Consider the following 17,392-nt stretch of genomic DNA (forward strand, 5'->3'; position numbering starts at 1 on the left):
GGCGGTAGGGTGGGTGGAACCTAGCGTCCTGCTAGGCGGAAGGGCGGAGCTTCAGGTCTCCATGGAGACGGCTTCTCCTAGCAACCAGACGGGCGTTGAGCAGCGCCGCAAGCCTGATGGACGCCGAGAGCCTCCTGCTGTCGCTGGAGCTGGCGTCCGGCAGTGGGCAGGGCCTCAGCCCGGACCGTCGGGCCTCGCTGCTCACGTCTCTTATGCTGGTTAAGCGCGACTACCGCTACGATCGGGTTCTCTTCTGGGGCCGCATTCTCGGCCTCGTTGCCGATTACTACATCGCGCAGGGCCTGAATGAGGACCAGCTCGCACCGCGCAAGACGCTCTACAGGTGAGGAGGCCCTCGGTGCGGGGCCGCCGCCGGACCCCAGAGAGTGGCTACCTGGAGAAACGGAGGAGTGGGCGGGTCGTAGCAATCGAAAGGGGCGGGGCCCATAGGGCCAAGGGAGACGTGGGCGGGAGCTGAGGTGAGTGGAATGGGGCAGGGCCAGAGGGGTGGGCCTGGGGACGGTCGAGGGGTGGTTGAGGAAAAGGGCGGGGATTGGGATGTCTCGGAATCTGAGGCAGGGGAGGAGCCTGAGGGGGCGCGGCCATGGACGCGCGAGGTCCCGGAGGGCGGGGCCCTGCGAAGACCTGTTTTCCGCCTGAAGAGGCCAAGAGAAACTTGGATGCGGATGGTTTACACAAGAGAGGTAGGTCAAGAACGCAGGTGAAGTAGTGGGAAGGTTTCTGGCAAATGCGGACCTGGAGAAGAAGACAGGTGCCAGCCAAGTGTTGGGCCTGGCTCGGTTTGGAGAAGGGTCAGACGCCCGGAGGAGTGGGTGGTGCTCTTTGATGGAGGTGTCTGCTCTGCAGCCGGAGGCACTTTTGGAAGTAAAGAACGAATGCGGAATGGGGAGGGAGCTGGGGAAAATTTCCTGGTCGCTACCATACAAGACCATCCAGCCTCACCCTCCCCTCCCCTCCTCTTTCCTCCCCCCTCTCCTCCCCTCCTTTTCTTCTTTTCTTCAGAGTCTTTCTCTGTCACCAGGCTGGAGTGCAGTGGCGCAATCTTGGTTCACTGTAACCTCCCGGGCTCAAGCGAATCTCCTGCCTCAGCCTCCTGAGTAGCTGGGATTACAGACGCGCGCCACCACATCCGGCTAATTTTTTGTATCTTTAGTAGAGACGGGGGTTTCACAATGTTGGCCAGGCTGGTCTCGAACTCCTGACCTCATCATCCGCCCGCCTCGGCCTCCCAAAGTGCTGGGATTACAGGCGTAAGCCAACGCGCCGGGCTAATTATTTATTTATTTATTTTAATTTTTGTATTCTTAGTAGAGACAGGGTTTCACCATGCTGCGCCGGCTGGTCTCAAACTCCTGGCCTCAAGTAATCCACTTGCTTCAGCCTCCCAAAGTGCTGGGATTACAGAAGTGAGCCACCACGCCCGGCCAGCCTCTTTTTGACTATAGAGGAACTTACTACCTTATAAAGCAGTCCATTCGGCCAGCCTGGGCCATATAACAAGACCTCATCACTATTAAAAAAAAAAAAAAAAAAAAGGCTTGGTGGCTCACGCCTGTAATCCCAAGCACGTTGAGGGGCTGAGCGGGGCGCGGATCACAAGGTCAGGAGATCGAGACCATCCTGGCTAACACAGTGAAACCCCATCTCTATTAAAAATACAAAAATTAGCCAGGCATGGTGGCGGCGCCTGTGGTCCCAGCTACTCTCGAGGCTGAGGCAGGAGAATTGCTTGAACCCAGGAGGTGGAGTTTACAGTGAGCCGAGATTGAGCCACTACACTCCAGCCTGGGCAACAGAGTGACAATCTAGTGTATCAAAATAAATAAATAAATAGACTTCAAAAATTAAAATGTCAGCACATTGACTCATACCTGTAATCCCAGCACTTTAATAGGCTGAGGTGGGCAGATCACCTAAGGTCAGGAGTTTGAGACCATGTTAGTCAGCTAACATGGTGAAACCTGTTTCTACTAAAAATACAGAAAATTAGCTGGGCATGGGATTGCAGACAACTGCAATCCCAGCTACTTGGAAGGCTGAGGCAGGAGAATCTCTTGAACTCGGGAGGTGGAAGCTGCAGTGAGCCGAGATTTTGCCATTGCACTCCAGCCTGGGCAACAAGAGTGAAACTCCATCTCAAAAAATAAAGAAATAAAATAAAGCAGTTCACTTAGGCTGCAGGTAGTTGGAGACTTTATTCATCTATCCATGTATCAATCCAACATTGATTGGGTGCACCCTGTGCTAAACTTGGTTGCTAAGATGGCACTGCACATCTGTCTCCGAGTTATTCACGTCCTAGGGAGGAAAACTGATGAGTCAATCAGCAATTCCAGCACGATGTGTTAAAATTAGAGATGTACACAAAGGGACACCAAGGTGGGCATTCTAGAGAAAAACTTAAATAACTAAAGGAGTAACTTGCACTGAGTTCTGAAAGATTGAAAGATGAGTAGGTATACCACAGGCAGGTTTTGGGGCAAGGCATGCCAGTTAGAGGGAACAGTTAGACAAACTTTTGTTGGCTGGGGAAGGCTCAGAGTGTTTGGGAGAACAGGAGTACAATGTTATGTATAACTGGTTCGTGAGGCAAAAGGATATGGAACTTTGTTCATAGGTCATGGGGAACTACTGAGGGACTTGCAAGAAGAGTCTGCTCAGATCACAGAGGACAGAATGGCCTGAAAGTGTGGTGAGCACTGTGGTTAGGAGTCCATTGTGTTTATATGAATGAACCCTGAAAGGAAGAGGAAGCTGAGGGAATGCAGAGGAGGGGATGGGTTGGAAAGATTTAAGTGCTAGAATTGTCAGTATATGTGACTGATTGAAGGAGGATGGTTGTAAAGAAGAGGTCAAGGCTGAGTCCTCCTTCTAGCTCAGACTGCTGAGTAAGTAAGTACTAGCACCACTCAGGAGAGAATTCAGGGGCAGGACTAGGGAAGACATAGTGAATTTGGTGTGAGGTGCCTGAGTTAGAAGGTGTTAAGGCATTTGGAATACAGAAGAAAAAGTTGAACTGAAGATAGAGATTTGTGATTCATTTCATGCTATAAGCATTTGCTGAGCACCTACTATGTACTACCATGTGCCAGGTATTGATTTAGACACCAGGAGTTCAATGGTAAATGAAGTCCTTGTCTTCATGGAGCTTACATTATAGTGTGTGTTTAGGGGGCAGAGAAGGGGAGATAGACAATAGCTAAACACACACATCTATTACATGTCAGATGATGTTAAAAGCTAGGGGGGATAGAGAATACAGGATGGGGTACTATTTTAAATAGGTGGGTCAGGGATAGCCTCTTTGATAAGGTCACATTTGAGAAGACACCTGAAGTGACTGAGAGCATAAGCTATGTAAATATCTGAGGGAAGAGAATTCTAGGCAAGTGCAGAGCCCTGAGGCAGGTATGTGCTTAGTGTGTTTGTGGAACCCCATGGAGACTAGTGTGGCTAGAGAGGAATGAGTGAGGGGAGTGTTGTAGGACACAAGGTCAGAGAGGTAGGGGTGGGAAGCCATCATGCAGGGCCTTGTGGGGCATTGCAAGACTTGGCTTAATGGGAAGCCATTGGAAGGTTCCACAGAGGAGTGACATGATCTGGCTTAGGTGTGAACAGTTGGGTGGGGACTAGTCTGAAGGGGAAATAGATGTGGAGGCAGGGAGACTAGTTAAAAGTCTACGGCAGTATCTAGGTAGTAGGTGGCTTGGGCCAGGGTGGGAGCAGTGGAAGTGATGGGAAGTGGTTGGATTCTGGCTACTGACTAGGCAGTAGCTGGGGCTCTGGAAGGCAGGTGGGTAAGACTGCAGAAAGAAAAGAGGGGTGAGAATAGGTCCCTGGAAATGCCTGAGGCCCTGGAGGAGGGGAAAGGGAGATGTCAGAGGAAATAGAACTGGAGATGCATTTGTTGGTCGTTAGGTGTCATGGCCTTCTCCCAAGCAGTTTCTTGAAGTGGTGGAGGCAGTGGGCTGACGAGTGAAAAGGAGGGGGAAGAAAGGCACTCACAGGGCAATTGTTGTTCTGAGATTATTGTTGAGAGTTGGGGAAGAGGGAGGGAAGGACAGGAACAGCGTTTTCTAGAACGACGGGTATTTGGAGGGCTGCTGTTTTAGTAGGCTGAGCAGTTTTTATATTGAGGGGAATTGGTGGAGAGTGAAGGGCAGAAGGATGAGCAGAGACCAGGCTGGGGACCCAGGCCCAGGGTGTATTTGAGAGGAATGAGAAGGACCTCCTCTCCTAGCAGCAGGAAGTGAGAAAGAAGGGAGCGGGTGGGCCCGGTGAGTGCTCCTGAAGACCTCAAATGAGAAGTCCTTGAGCGTAGGCCTGGCATTCCTGAGAAATGGGAGGAAATGGTTGTGCTGTTGATTCAGTGGGCAGGCTGAGCATGAATTTAGGGCCCACCAAAACATGGGTCCCCATAACCAAAGAAAGTTTAGCTATCAGAAACTCATCTGGAATTTCAGTCTGGATATTTAGGAAGAGGCTCACTTAATTTCAGCATACATAGAATGAATGAAATTGAATCTGCTTATACATATGAGGGTGCGTGCACTATTGGCACTTGGAGCTTTCGTTTGTTTGTTTTTGAGTCAAAGTCTTGCACAGTCACCCAGGCTGGAGTGCAGTGGTGCGTCCTTGGCTCACTGCAACTTCCACCTCCCAGGTTCAATTGATTCTCCTGCCTCAGCCTCCTGAGTAGCTGGGACTACAGGCATGTACCACCATGCCCCGCTATTTTTTGTATTTTTAGTAGAGATGGGGTTTCACCATGTTGGCCAGGCTGGTCTCGAAATCCTGACCTTAAGTGATCTGCCTGCCTGCACCTCCCGAAGTGCTGGGATTACAGGCATGAGCCACCACATCCTGTTGGCACTTGGGGCTTCTAAAGGTCTCACTACAGCATTGGGGGAAAAGATCACAATTTCAACAGCTTTTCCTGGGCCTAACCCACTAGAGAGAAGGGAAGATAGTAGGAAGACTGGGTTGAGCAGGGAGTTGGAATCCAGGGGTGATGCGAATATTGTTGGCAGCCTGAATTGCACAGAGTGGAGCCTCTTGCCCCCTGCCACAGAGGAGATGGTGGCGCAGTCGTCTGTGGTGAAGGGCCGCTTCATGGGGGACCCATCACACGAGTATGAACACATTGAGCTGCAGAAGGTGAATGAAGGCGAAAAGGTCTTTGAAGAAGAAGTAGTGGTGAGTGAAGTGGAGGGAAGGATGAGGGCCTAAAAGAGGGCCTGGGCTCATCCAAAACCCAGCCCAGTCCAAATTATGGCAACAGGTACCATCATTATCTCCTTTTTTTTTGAGACAGGAATCTCACTGTGTTACCCAGGCTGGTCTCAAACTCCTGGGCTCAAATCATCCTTCTGCCTCAGCCTCCCAAGTAGCTGGGAGTACAGGTCTGAGCCACCATGCCTGGCGACTAATGTTATTACCTGTGTGCCACCTTGGTTATTGAGTATCTGGGTGTGCTAGGCACCATGCTACTGTGTTTGTATCATCTGTTTTCATCCTTAAAACCCTATGGAGTTGGTACATTACTTTCCAGGTTGTAGAGAAGAGGACATTCTCCTGCCAGTTTAGAGAGGTTAAGTGACGTGCCCAAAGCCACACAGCTAGCTCCTAAGCAACTGGATAAAGGCGGTGGGTAGGTTCTGGGGTGAGGACTGGGAAGAGGTGGTGCTCTGCCCTATACCCTGGGGTCAGGGAATGTGCACAGGCTCTCATATTTTAGTGTCAGTTTTCATTTCACAAAACAGTACGTCAGATATTCAAAATTCAAAGGTATAAAAAGGAATATTGTAAAGTTTCCTCCTATCTCTGTCCACCAGTCACATAGGTCCTCTGTTTTAGGGGACATTAACTTTTTTTTTTTTTTTTTTTTGAGACAGAGTCTCGCTGTGTTGCTCAGGCTGGAGTGCAGTGGCGCCATCTCGGCTCACTGCAACCTCTGCCTACTGGGTTCAAGCGATTCTCGTGCCTCAGCCTTCGGAGTAGCTGGCATTACAGGCACCTGACGCCATGCCCAACTAACTTTTGTATTTTTAGTAGAGACAGGTTTTACCATGTTGGCCCGGGCTGGTCTCAAACTCCTGACCTCAGGTGATCCGCCTGCTTTGGCTTCCCAAAGTGTTGGGATTACAGGCGTGAACCACCGCGCCAGCCTGACATTAACTATTTTGCATGTGCATGTGTGTGTACATACATGTATGTGTGCATCTAAGTTTTCCTCCTCAAAATAGAGTCTGGATCAGAAGCTTTATCATGTCCTAGGAGTTAGAAATATAGAATCTTGGACCCCAGCATCAGGCATCTGCCTTTTAAAAAATCCCCTGGTCATTTGAATTCACACTAAATTTTATTTTATTTTTAAGATGGAGTTTCATTCTTGTTGCCCAGGTAGGAGTGCAGTGGTGCGATCTTGGCTCACTGCAACCTTGACCTCCTGGGTTCAAATGATTCTCCTGTCTCAGCCTCCTGAGTAGCTGAGATTACAGGCATATGCCACCATGCCTAGCTAATTTTGTATTTTTAGTAGAGACAGGGTTTCTCCATGTTGATCAGGCTGGTCTCGAACTCCTGACCTCAGATGATCCACCCACCTCGGCCTCCCAAAGTGCTGGGATTACATGCTTGAGTTACCGCGCCCGGCCTGAGTTCACATTAACTTTCTAGATGCTGCTTCTGGAGACATTTCATGCAAGTATAAGCCTCAACAAACACCATACCTATACATATTCTTTTTATCTTAAGAAACAAAACAAAACAAATGGCAGTATGTTATACACATGGTTCTGAACCTTGCTTTTTTCACTTAACAATATATATTTTGGAGCTCTTTCTATATCAGTGCCTTAAAGAGCCTTCCCATTCTTTTTTTTTTTTTTTTTTTTTTGAGACTGAGTCTTGCTGTTGTGCCCAGGCTGTAGTGCTAGGGGGTCATCTTGGCTCACTGCAACCTCTGCCTCCTGGGTTCAGATGATTCTCCTGCCTCAGCCTCCCAAGTAGCTGGGATTACAGGTGCCTGCCACCATGCCTGGCTAATTTTTTGTATTTTTAGTAGAGACAGGGTTTCACCATATTGGCCAAACTGGTCTCCATCTCCCTATCTCAGATCACCCACCGGCCTCAGCCTCCCAAAGTGTTGTTTTTACACATGTGAGCCACTGTGTCCAACTCCATTCTTTCTTCTTCTTTTTCCTTCTTCCTCCTTCCTCCTTTCTCCTTCCTCCTTCCTCCTCCTCTTCCTCCTCCTCCTCCTCCTCCATCGTGGGAATGTACCATAATTTACCCAGTATCTTATTCATGAAAATATAGGTTTCCAAGTTTTATTTTGTTTTTATTTGTTTTGGAGACAGAGTCTCAGTCTGTTGCCCAGGCTGAAGTGCAATGCCATGATCGTGGCTCACTGCAGCCTCCATCCCCTGGGCTCAAGTGATTCTCCAGCTCAGCCTCTCAAGGAGCTGGGACTATAGGTGCATACTACCACACCTGGCTAATTTTTGTATTTTTTGATAGAAATGGGGTCTTGCCATGTTGCCCAGGCTGGTCTTGAACTCCTGGCTTCAGGCGATCCTCCCACCTCAGCCTCCCAAAGTGCTGCGATTGCAGGCATGAGCCATCTCATCCAGCTGGTTTCCAAATTTTAGTTCTAACAAACATTATCATAATAAATGACCATATAGACATAATTTCCTTTTGCAGAATCGGAAACTAAAAGAGAAATTAAAAAAAAAATCATTTCCATTGTGTGTAATTCTTGGGAAGGTCAGTTCCTGGAAATAGACTTGCTGGGTTAACACTAAGGAGCTCAAGTTTTGAAACTATACAATCCCAGAATTTAAAGCCCAGCTGCTGCCCTTGAACCTGGGTGATGACAAAAGTCTGAGACTAGGTCTGTGAGGCCTCAGCTGCAACCCCCACCCACTCCTACCACATCAACTTAATCTTCCTGAGCCTCAGTTTTATTATTATTATTATTTTGAGATGGAGCTTCGTTCTTGTCGCCCAGGCTGGAGTGCAGTGGCATGATCTCAGCTCACTGCAACTTCTGCCTCCTGGGTTCAAGTGATTTTCCTGCCTCAGCCTCCTGAGTAGCTGGGATTATAGGCACCTGTCACCATGCCCAGCTAATTTTTTGTATTTTTAATAGAGATGGGGTTTTGCCATATTGGGCAGGCAGGTCTTGAACTCCTGACCTCAGGTAATCCTCCCACTTCAGCCTCTAAAGTGCTGGGATTACAGGCATGAGCCACGGTGCCCGGCTTATTTATTTATTTATTTTCTGTAAAATTGAGATAATTGTATTTACTTTGCAGGCTTGTGTAGATTAAATGAGGTGACATAATTAAAAACCCTGGCCTCAGCACTTAAAGCTTAGTGTCTACCTTTCCTTTGTAAATCGTTCAAGTAGGCAGCCTATGGCAAATAGGTGACCCAGTGACTCTCTAGGGTCCTTAGTTGACATGCTTTCTCTGTCAGGCTCTTCCACAAAATCTCTATGAAATCCTTTTGTTCAGGGTTGCCCTAGATAGTAATTGTAACTAAATATCATCTGTGTAAAAAGGGTATGATATGGGGAAGTGCTTGGGAAATAATGTTAAACTGAAAAGAAGGATATGAAACAATATAAACTGTGACTCTAATTTTGCTTTAAATATATGCACAGAGGGCTGGGCACTGTGGCTCACCTTGTAATCCTAGCACTTTGAAGGCTGAAGCAGGCAGATTCCTTGAGCCCAGGAGTTCAAGACCAGCCTGGGCAACATGGAGAAACCCCATCCCTACCAAAAATACAAAAATTGGGTGGGCAAGTGGCTCACGCCTGTAATCCCAGCACTTTGGAAGGCCAAGGCAGAAAGATCACCTGAGGTCAGTTCAAGACCAGCCTGGCCAACATGGCGAAACTCTGTCTCTACTAAAAATGCAAACATGGCCGGGCATGGTGGCTCAAGCCTGTAATCCCAGCACTTTGGGAGGCTGAGGCGGGTGGATCACGAGGTCAAGAGATCGAGACCATCCTGGTCAACATAGTGAAACCCCGTCTCTACTAAAAATGCAAAAAATTAGCTGGGCATGGTGGTGCATGCCTGTAATCCCAGCTACTCAGGAGGTTGAGGCAGGAGAATTGCCTGAACCCAGGAGGCGGAGGTTGCGGTGAGCCGAGATCGCGCCATTGCACTCCAGCCTGGGTAACAAGAGCGAAACTCCGTCTCAAAAAAAAAAAAAAATGCAAACATTAGCTGGGTGCAGTGGCACATGCCTAGTCCCAGCTACTCAGGAGGCTGAGGCAGGAGAATCACTTGAACCTAGGAGGTGGTGGTTGCTGAGATCGTGCACTGTGCTCCAGCCTGGGTGACAGAGCAAGACTCTGTCTCAAAAACTAACTAAATGAAAAATTGAGAAAAAAAAAAAAAAGCCAGGTGTGGTGACATGTGCTTACATTCCCAGCTACTTGGGAGGCTGAGGTAGGAGGATCATCTGAGCCTAGGAGGTTGAGGCTGCAGTAAGCCATGATTGTGCCACTGCACATGGCCTGGGTTACAGAATGAGACCCTGTCTCAAAACAAAAAACAAACCACGAAGAAAGTATACTAATATGCTATCAGTGATTCTCTTCAAGAGGTAGGATTTTGAGTGGTTTTTATTCTCTTTGGTATGTCTTTCTATATTATCCACATATTCTACAGTGAACATGGTTACATTATATTTTTAAAAGGCAAAATAAGCAACATTTAAATACGTTGATAGGATGGTATGCCTCTGGAAGAGTGCATCAGAACCTTCAATGGTGGTTGTCCCTAGTTAGGGCAACTAGGGGCTCAGGGACTGGGGTGAAAGACTACATTTTTCTAGTTTTGAATATCATATCACTTGTATGTATTACAAATTAAAACATAAATAAATAGAAAGGAAGAACATCTTGATAGGAAGGAAGGCGAGGGCTTGCTGGGTGTCATCTGTGTGGCTCTGGTGTCTACTACACTGCGGTGATGCAGGTGAGATGGCCATGCAGAGGGACCTTGCACTGGGGTGGATGGGCACAGTGCCCTGGCAGGATACTCCTCTCCTGTCTCCTCAGGTCCAGATCAAGGAAGAGACCCGCTTAGTGTATATCATTGACCAGATTGACAAGGCTGTGGCCATCATCCCCCGAGGCGCCCTCTTCAAGACCCCTTTTGGACCCACCCATGTCAATCGGACCTTTGAAGGTGAGTTCTCTGGGGCCCCTCTCAAGGTCTGGAGGGTATCTTTTCCCAGACAGTAGAACTTATGTCTGGGAGTCCAGCAGGGGGACTTGCACACTTCATCAAAGAAGGAATAGCTGTGACCTTATCATCTGGGAAGGTGTGCCCAGTGACCTGGCCCTGGTGGTTGGTATGGGCTCCCCAGTCACTGGCCCCTGACTCTCTTCAGCTGAGGAGTGGGAGAGCCTATAGTCCCCTGGTCCCAGGGCTTTACATGGGTCTGGGCTACTTGCTGTTTCCTATCTCCTTCCTCCTATCTCCTCCTTGGACCCTCCCCTCCCCTCCCCTCCTTCCCTTCTCTTTCCCCTCCCCTTTCCCCTGTCTCTTTCCCTCCCATCCCTCCTTCCCTCCCTTCCTTCCTTGAGGGAGTCTCACTCTGTCCCCAGGCTGGAGTGCAGTGGTGCAATCTCGGCTCACTGCAACCTCCGCCTCCTGGGCTCAAGAGATTCTCCTGCCTCAGCCTTCCGAGTAGCTGGGACTAAAGGTGTGCACCACCACACGCAGCTAATTTTTTGTATTTTTAGCAGAGATGGGGTTTCACCATGTTGGCCAGGATGTTCTCAATCTCCTGACCTCATGATCTGCCTGCCTCGGCCTCCCAAACTGCTGGGATTATAGGTGTAAGCCACCGCACCTAGCCCACTTCTTTCTTGAGTTTCGCTCTTGTCATCCAGGCCAGAGTGCGATGGCACGATCTTGGCTCACTGCAACCTCTGCCTCCTGAGTTCAAATGATTCTCCTGCCTCAGCCTCCTGAGTAGCTGGAATTATAGGCACCTACCACCACACCCAGCTAATTTTTGTATTTTCAGTAGAGACAAGGTTTCGCCATGTTGGCCAGGCTGCTTTCACACTCCTGACCTTAGGTGATCCACCTGCCTGGGCCTCCCAAAGTGCTGGGATTACAGGTGTGAGCCACTGCATCTGAGGGGACTCTATGGCAGGATCTGGTCTAAGTTTGGACTGAGGGAACGCTAATCCCTTTTATTCCTTCAGCTGTCTGTCAGTGGTTGACAGGGTCTTTTGCAAGCCCCACCATGTGGTCCCAATGCAGAGAGAAAGGGGGTTGGGGAGTTTTAGGCTAACCATCCTTTTCCTGCCTGCCACCTCTTTCTAGGACTGTCCTTGTCTGAGGCCAAGAAGCTCAGCTCCTACTTCCACTTCAGGGAGCCTGTTGAGCTAAAGAATAAGACCTTGCTTGAGAAGGCTGACCTGGACCCCTCCTTGGATTTCATGGACTCCTTGGAGCACGATGTCCCCAAAGGTAATAGTCCATTACCTTGAGGCCATGGGATCTGTCCTCAGGTCATAGCAGTGGGCCATGCCACCTGTCATTCTCCTCTGAGACTGGAACCAAGGGCCTAGTGGAAGTTGGTGGTTCACCATGGGATTTTGAGGGTGGGGCTTTCCCAGGGCCTAGAGCTTATAGTGTACACTTGATGAATGTTCTTGAATTACAGAAGGTAGGATTGTTTTCCATACGCTTTCACAGAGCAGAGGTATCTCAGCGTCTCTTGATTTTCATAGCAATCTTGAATGAGGCAGGTTGGAAATATTCTCCCAAACATCCCTGAAAATACTAACCATACTTACATCTCAACTATTACTTTTGGGATTCTGGGATTTGGGGATTGGATATAATGCTTGGCACATGTAAGTGGGGGTTGACTGATTGAATAGCAAACCACCTGCTAAGGCAAGTTCTGTGCATCTGCTTTCTACTATACGTATAGGAGAAAGTGTTTAAAATCTTAAAGCATACAGCTTCAGAGGCCTTCCTGTGTTGTAGGGCCTACCTGGCCCAGGCACAAACCCAGCAGTTGTTAGCAGGGCCGCTGAGACCCCATTTCCTTCCCTTGAGCATCTCCCATAGAGTCTTCGGATGCTATGACCCAATTCAGGTGCCAGGCTCTAGGCCACTGGGGGCCAGGCCCAAGGCACAGACTCAGTGCCCTACTTCTTTCTCTTCCTTTGTTTGGTGTTCCTGAGAATGAGAGGGATCTAATGATGATGATGGCAATGATGATGACAATAACAACTAACTCATGAAACATGACACTGCTGCCGGGTTCGGTGGCTCACGCCGGTGATCCAAGAACTTTGGGAGGCGAGTGGATTGCCTGAGCTCAGGAGTTCAAGACCAACCTGGGCCACATGGTGAAACCCTGTCTCTACTAAAATACAAAAAATCAGCCCAGCATGGTGGCATACACCTATAGTCCCAGCTACTCGGGAGGCTGAGGCAGGAGAATTGTTAGAACCCGAGAGGCGGATGTTGCAGTGAGTCGGGATTGCGCCACTGCATTCCAGCCTGGGCAACAGAGCGAGACTCTGTTTCTTAAAAATAAAAAGAAACATGACACTGCTTACTGTGTGCCAGGCACTGTACTCAGCTCTTGCCATGCCTTATCTCATTTTAATCTTCACAGCCAGCCTATTTTATCCCCATTTTACAGATGAAGAAACAGGGGCTCAGAGACTTAAACCCAAGGACACAGTAAGTGTTCAAGTGTCAGATTCCATGGCTCTGGCATAAACTGTATTGTTAAGTAAACAACACAGTTTAAACGATAATAGGAACCACAGGATGATGGTCACCCACAGCTCTAGGGGGAAACACTTTTGAAGAGCAGCCAACGACCCAGCTAGACAGGATCTCAGGATGGGGGTGGGGACGGCAAGGGCTGTGGAATCAGACAGGCTGTTGGCCACTTACTAGCTGTGTGACTTCATGTAAATTCCTCCATTTCCCTGTGCCTCAGTTTCCTCATTTCTAAAAGGGGAGAATTGATATTTTCTACCTCATTGGGTTGTTATGAGAATTAAATGGACTACTCCTATACCACCTGAATGTGCCTAATCTGATCTGATCTTGGAAGCTAAGCAGGGTCAGGCCTGGTGAGTACCTGGATGTGAGAATTAAATGAGTTAACTCATGTCCAAAATGCTTATAACAGTGCCTAACACATCGTAAGGACTCAAATGAAAATCAACACACTAGCCGGGCGTGGTGGCTCATGCCTGTAACCCCAGCACTTTGGGAGGCCAACGTGGGTGGATCACTGGAGGTCTGGAGTTCAAGATCAGCCTGGCCAACATGGCAAAACCCCATCTCTACTAAAAATAGAAAAATTAGCTGGGTATGGTGGCACGTGTCTATAATCCCAGCTACTCGGGAGGCTGAGGTAGGAAGAATTGCTTGAGCTCGGGAGGCAGTTCTCTGCCTCCACCTTCCGGGTAGCTGGGATTATAGGTGCCCGCCACCACGCCCAGCTAATTTTTGTATTTTTAGTAGAGATGGGGTTTCACCATCTTGGCCAGGCTGGTCTTTAACTCCTGACCTTGTGATCCACCTGCCTCAGCCTCCCAAAGTGCTGGGATTACAGGTGTGAGCTACCGTGCCCGGCCAAAAGCCTACAGCATCCAGTATTCCCAGGTTTTTTTTTTAAAAGTCTTGCTCTGTTGTCAGCCTCCTGAGTAGCTGCCACTTCAGGCACACGCCACTATGCCCAGCTGATTTTTGTATCTTTAGTAGAGATGAGGTTTCACCATGTTGGCCAGGATGATCTCCATCTCTTGACCTCATGATCTGCCTGCCTGGGCCTCCCAAAGTGCTGGGATTACAGGTGTGAGCCACTGCGCTGGCTTAGGTAATATTCTTAATCCTTTGTTGTCATTTCAACAATGTTCACAGCATCTTCACTAGGAGTGGGTTTCATCTTAAGAAACCACTTTCTTTGCTCATTTGTAAGAAGCAACCCCTCATCCATTTAAGTTTTATCATGAGATTACAGCAATTCAGTTACATCTTCATGCTCCACTTCTGAATTCTAATTCTTTTGCTATTTCTACCACATCTGCAGTTACTTCCTCCACTGAAGTCTTTTTTTTTTTTTTTTTTGAGACGTAGTCTTGCTTTTGTCACCCAGCCTGGAATGCAATGGCGGGATCTCGACTCACTGCAACCTCCACCTCCTGGGTTCAAGCGATTCTCCGGTGTAGCTGGAATTACAGGTGCTTGCAACCATGCCTGGCTAATTTTTTTTTTTTTTTTTTTTTAAAAGTAGAAATAGCGTTTCACCAAATTGGCCAGGCTGCTCTGAACTCCTGACCTCAGGTGATCCACCCACCTCGGCCTCCCAAAGTGCTGGGATTACAAGCGTGAGATACTGCACCCAGCCTGGCTTTTTTTTTTTTGAGACAGAGTCTTTCTCTGTTGCCAGGCTGGAGTGCAGTGGTGCAATCTCAGCTCACTTGCATCCTCTGGCTCCCGGGTTCAAGTGATCCTCCTGCCTCAGCCTCCTGAGTAGCTGGATGACAGGCATGTGTCACAATACCTGGCTATTTTTTGTATTTTTAGTAGAGATGAGGTTTCACCATGTTGGCCAGCCTGGTCTTGAACTGATCTCAAGGGATCTTCCTGCCTCAGCCTCCCGAGTAGCTGGGACTACAGGTATGGACCACCATGCCTGACTAGTTTTTGTATTTTTTGTAGAGATGAGGTTTCACTGTGTTGCCCAGGCTGGGCTTGAACAACTGAGCTCAAGGGATCCACCCACTTCAGCCTCCCAAAGTGCTGGGATTACACGCATGAGCCACTGCGCCTAGCCTAGGCCCACCTTTTTCTCTTGATGGTTTGATGAGAGCCATGGTGATGGAGTGGAAGTGTGGATGGTCGGAGGAGGGCAGACAGCTCTGATTTTCCTCCCCAGTTCCCTTTCTTATCAGTTAGGAAAAGAGCATACTGAGCTGCTGGAAGGCTCCCCTGCCAGGCAGGCAGCAGCTGGGCCGGGCTGCTAATTGGGGCCAAAACCCCAAGGAAGAGCTCCCTGGGACACCAGGACTGGCTGAAGGGACAGGATTTGCCAGCTGTTTTCTGGCCAGTGAGGATAACTGTTTCCTTTCAGGGTCTGAGGCAATTGTTCAGGGTGACTTCATGTGGCTTCTGAGCAGGTGTGGTTTAGGTTGGCCCTGTTCCTGGGACTCCTGCTCTCTGTGTCCATGAGGCAGGCCAGCGGCTCAGCATCTTGGCCCTTGGTTGAAGTGATAAGATATGCCTTGGCTGAAGAGAGGAGGGGGAGGGCTATTGTTCTCATGAGCTGTCATGCAACGTCCAGGGATCTGCAATGTTCTATGGGAGTGGGTAGCTGGTTCTGGGGTACCAGGACCATCCTCCTGCGGGATCCAGGGCAATGACTAAGAGTTCTCCAAACTTGGGCTGGCTGCAGCCAGGTGGCATAGATGCAGCTGTGGGTCAGGAGGATATATATATATATATATAAATTTTGAGTCTTGCTGCAACCTTGGCTCACTGCAACCTCCGCCTCCTGGGTTCAAGCAATTCTCCTGCCTCAGCCTCCCAAGTAGCTGGGATTAGAGGCACAGGCCACCATGCCGGACTAATTTTTGTATTTTTAGGAGAGACAGGGTTTCACCACGTTGGCCAGGCTGTTCTTGAACTCCTGACCTCAGGTGATCCACCCACCTCTGCCTCCTAAAATGCTGGGATTACAGGCGCGAGCCACCGCGCCCAGTCAGGGGGCTAGATTTCTAGGTAGTATCCTGCCATTTGATGCTCCCTGACCATCCACTATATCAGCAAATAGCCACTGAGCAGCTACAACAGGCACCTGTGATGCCCTTGGACTAAGACACCTCCCTTGCCTCTGAGGTTTGAGAAGATCACATGAAACAGAGGATGGGAAAGGGAAATGTAAACTAGAAGGTGCCTTGCAAGCAGGGTCATCGGTGTCCTGGGAGGTAGTGTGGGAGGGCTGGAGCGGATGTCTCAGAATTGCCAGGTGCGGTAAGACTGGGGCTCCTTCCCAAGCAATTTCTCAGCAGCAATGCTTAGTTCAGGCAGCAGAGGGCAGCATGGGGCCTGCCTGCCTGGAAAGCAGCCTTTGAAAGCTGCTGCTGGTGTTGGCTGAGGACTGGGAAGGGGGCAAGTGAGGCGTGCATGGTGGTGGTGGGGGGTAACATGGTGCCCTCGGTCAGCCTTCCCTTAGGGATGTGTGCAGGTGGTGCTTCCTGTCTCAGTTTCTTGGAAGCCTGGTTGACCAAGTGTTCGGCCTTCTGGGCCATGGGGCCTGACTCTGCTGCTCATCAATTTGATAGGGCACTGGTGGCCAGGGGTGCCTCACTCTTCCTCTGTCCTCAGGCCTCTAAGGATTACATGATTCTATCTTGTGGCCCTTCTAGGGGATGGGGGTGCCTCTCCCACTGGAAATCCATGGCCATTTTTTTTGTGTGACAAAAATTTTGTTGGTACTCATCTGAGAGGGTTTAAGCCATCTGTTGCCCCTAGACAGCCCTGGTCCCCAGCCTGGCCCACTCTCCCTCAATCTTAATCCCAGAGCAGCCTTTCTTCCAGGATGGCAGGAGAATGTAATTAGAATAAGTACACACTAGCCTGAGGTTTCCCTACTAGCAAGGTGGGTGAGACCCTGGGGGCCCCCTCCTGACTTAACAACTTGTACCCATCACATTCTCAAAACACAGCTTCTGGAGAAGAGTGGCTGCCAGAGGGCAGGAGGGATTTGGGGAGAGAGGAGAGAGCAGGGGCTGTGAACCTGCAGCACCAGGGCTGCAGGGGGTTTTTCCCTGAGTTCTGGAGGCGGTGACAGCAGCTGGCTGGGCTCAGCCTGTTCAGCAGTTGCAGTAAGAAAGTGGGTGAAGGTGACAGCAAGTGCCTGGCTCTTCAGGTAGATGCTACGTGACTCCTGGCACGTTGAGAGTCTGCGTGTTTCCTGGGCGACCAGCTGAACCAGGGACGATGAGAGAACAGGAGTGTGACAGGAATGTGAGGGAGGGAGGCAGTGCTGTTTTCTGGCTGGCCCCTCACATGCCACTTCCATACTCCACCAGGACCCTACCGCCTGTGCGATGTTGCCCCCTGCCTGGTGGCGGCACTGTCTTTCTCTAGCTCCCCTGCCAGTTTCTCCTTGGTCTCTGGGTAGGAGCCCCTGCTGATAGGCCTGGGCCACTTTACCCAAAAACACTGTTCCTCCCACTCTGTGCCCCCTACCCCCATTACTGGAGGCAAGCGGTGGCTAAAGCCTAGGCTGACAGGCTGGTGTGAGGGCAGGACCCAGCTCTTGCCCAGGCATGCCAAGGTGCTGG

The 17,392-nt window shown here is 49.5% G+C and overlaps 1 protein-coding gene across 4 annotated transcripts in view; it reads left to right on the forward strand.

Annotated features, from left to right (window-relative positions):
* The window catches only part of RSPH9 (radial spoke head component 9), a 21,291-nt gene continuing 3,899 nt past the window's right edge, over window positions 1-17,392 (forward strand). The window contains exons 1-5 of one of the 4 annotated variants that reach the window (XM_032299519.1): window positions 1-343; window positions 5,052-5,217; window positions 10,106-10,235; window positions 11,388-11,534; window positions 12,727-12,767. In XM_032299519.1, coding sequence (XP_032155410.1) covers window positions 117-343; window positions 5,052-5,217; window positions 10,106-10,235; window positions 11,388-11,534; window positions 12,727-12,767 — 711 coding nt within the window. In that variant the 5' untranslated portion in view covers window positions 1-116. Of the gene's footprint in view, window positions 344-473; window positions 722-5,051; window positions 5,218-10,105; window positions 10,236-11,387; window positions 11,535-12,726; window positions 12,768-17,392 lie in introns of those variants that run through there. The other 3 variants (XM_032299518.1, XM_032299521.1, XM_032299520.1) reach the window with 3 other exon arrangements.

The sequence above is a fragment of the Sapajus apella genome, unplaced genomic scaffold (assembly GCF_009761245.1).
Source record: "Sapajus apella isolate SASKATOON/1434 unplaced genomic scaffold, GSC_monkey_1.0 scaffold41, whole genome shotgun sequence".
Taxonomy (NCBI): domain Eukaryota; kingdom Metazoa; phylum Chordata; class Mammalia; order Primates; family Cebidae; genus Sapajus; species Sapajus apella.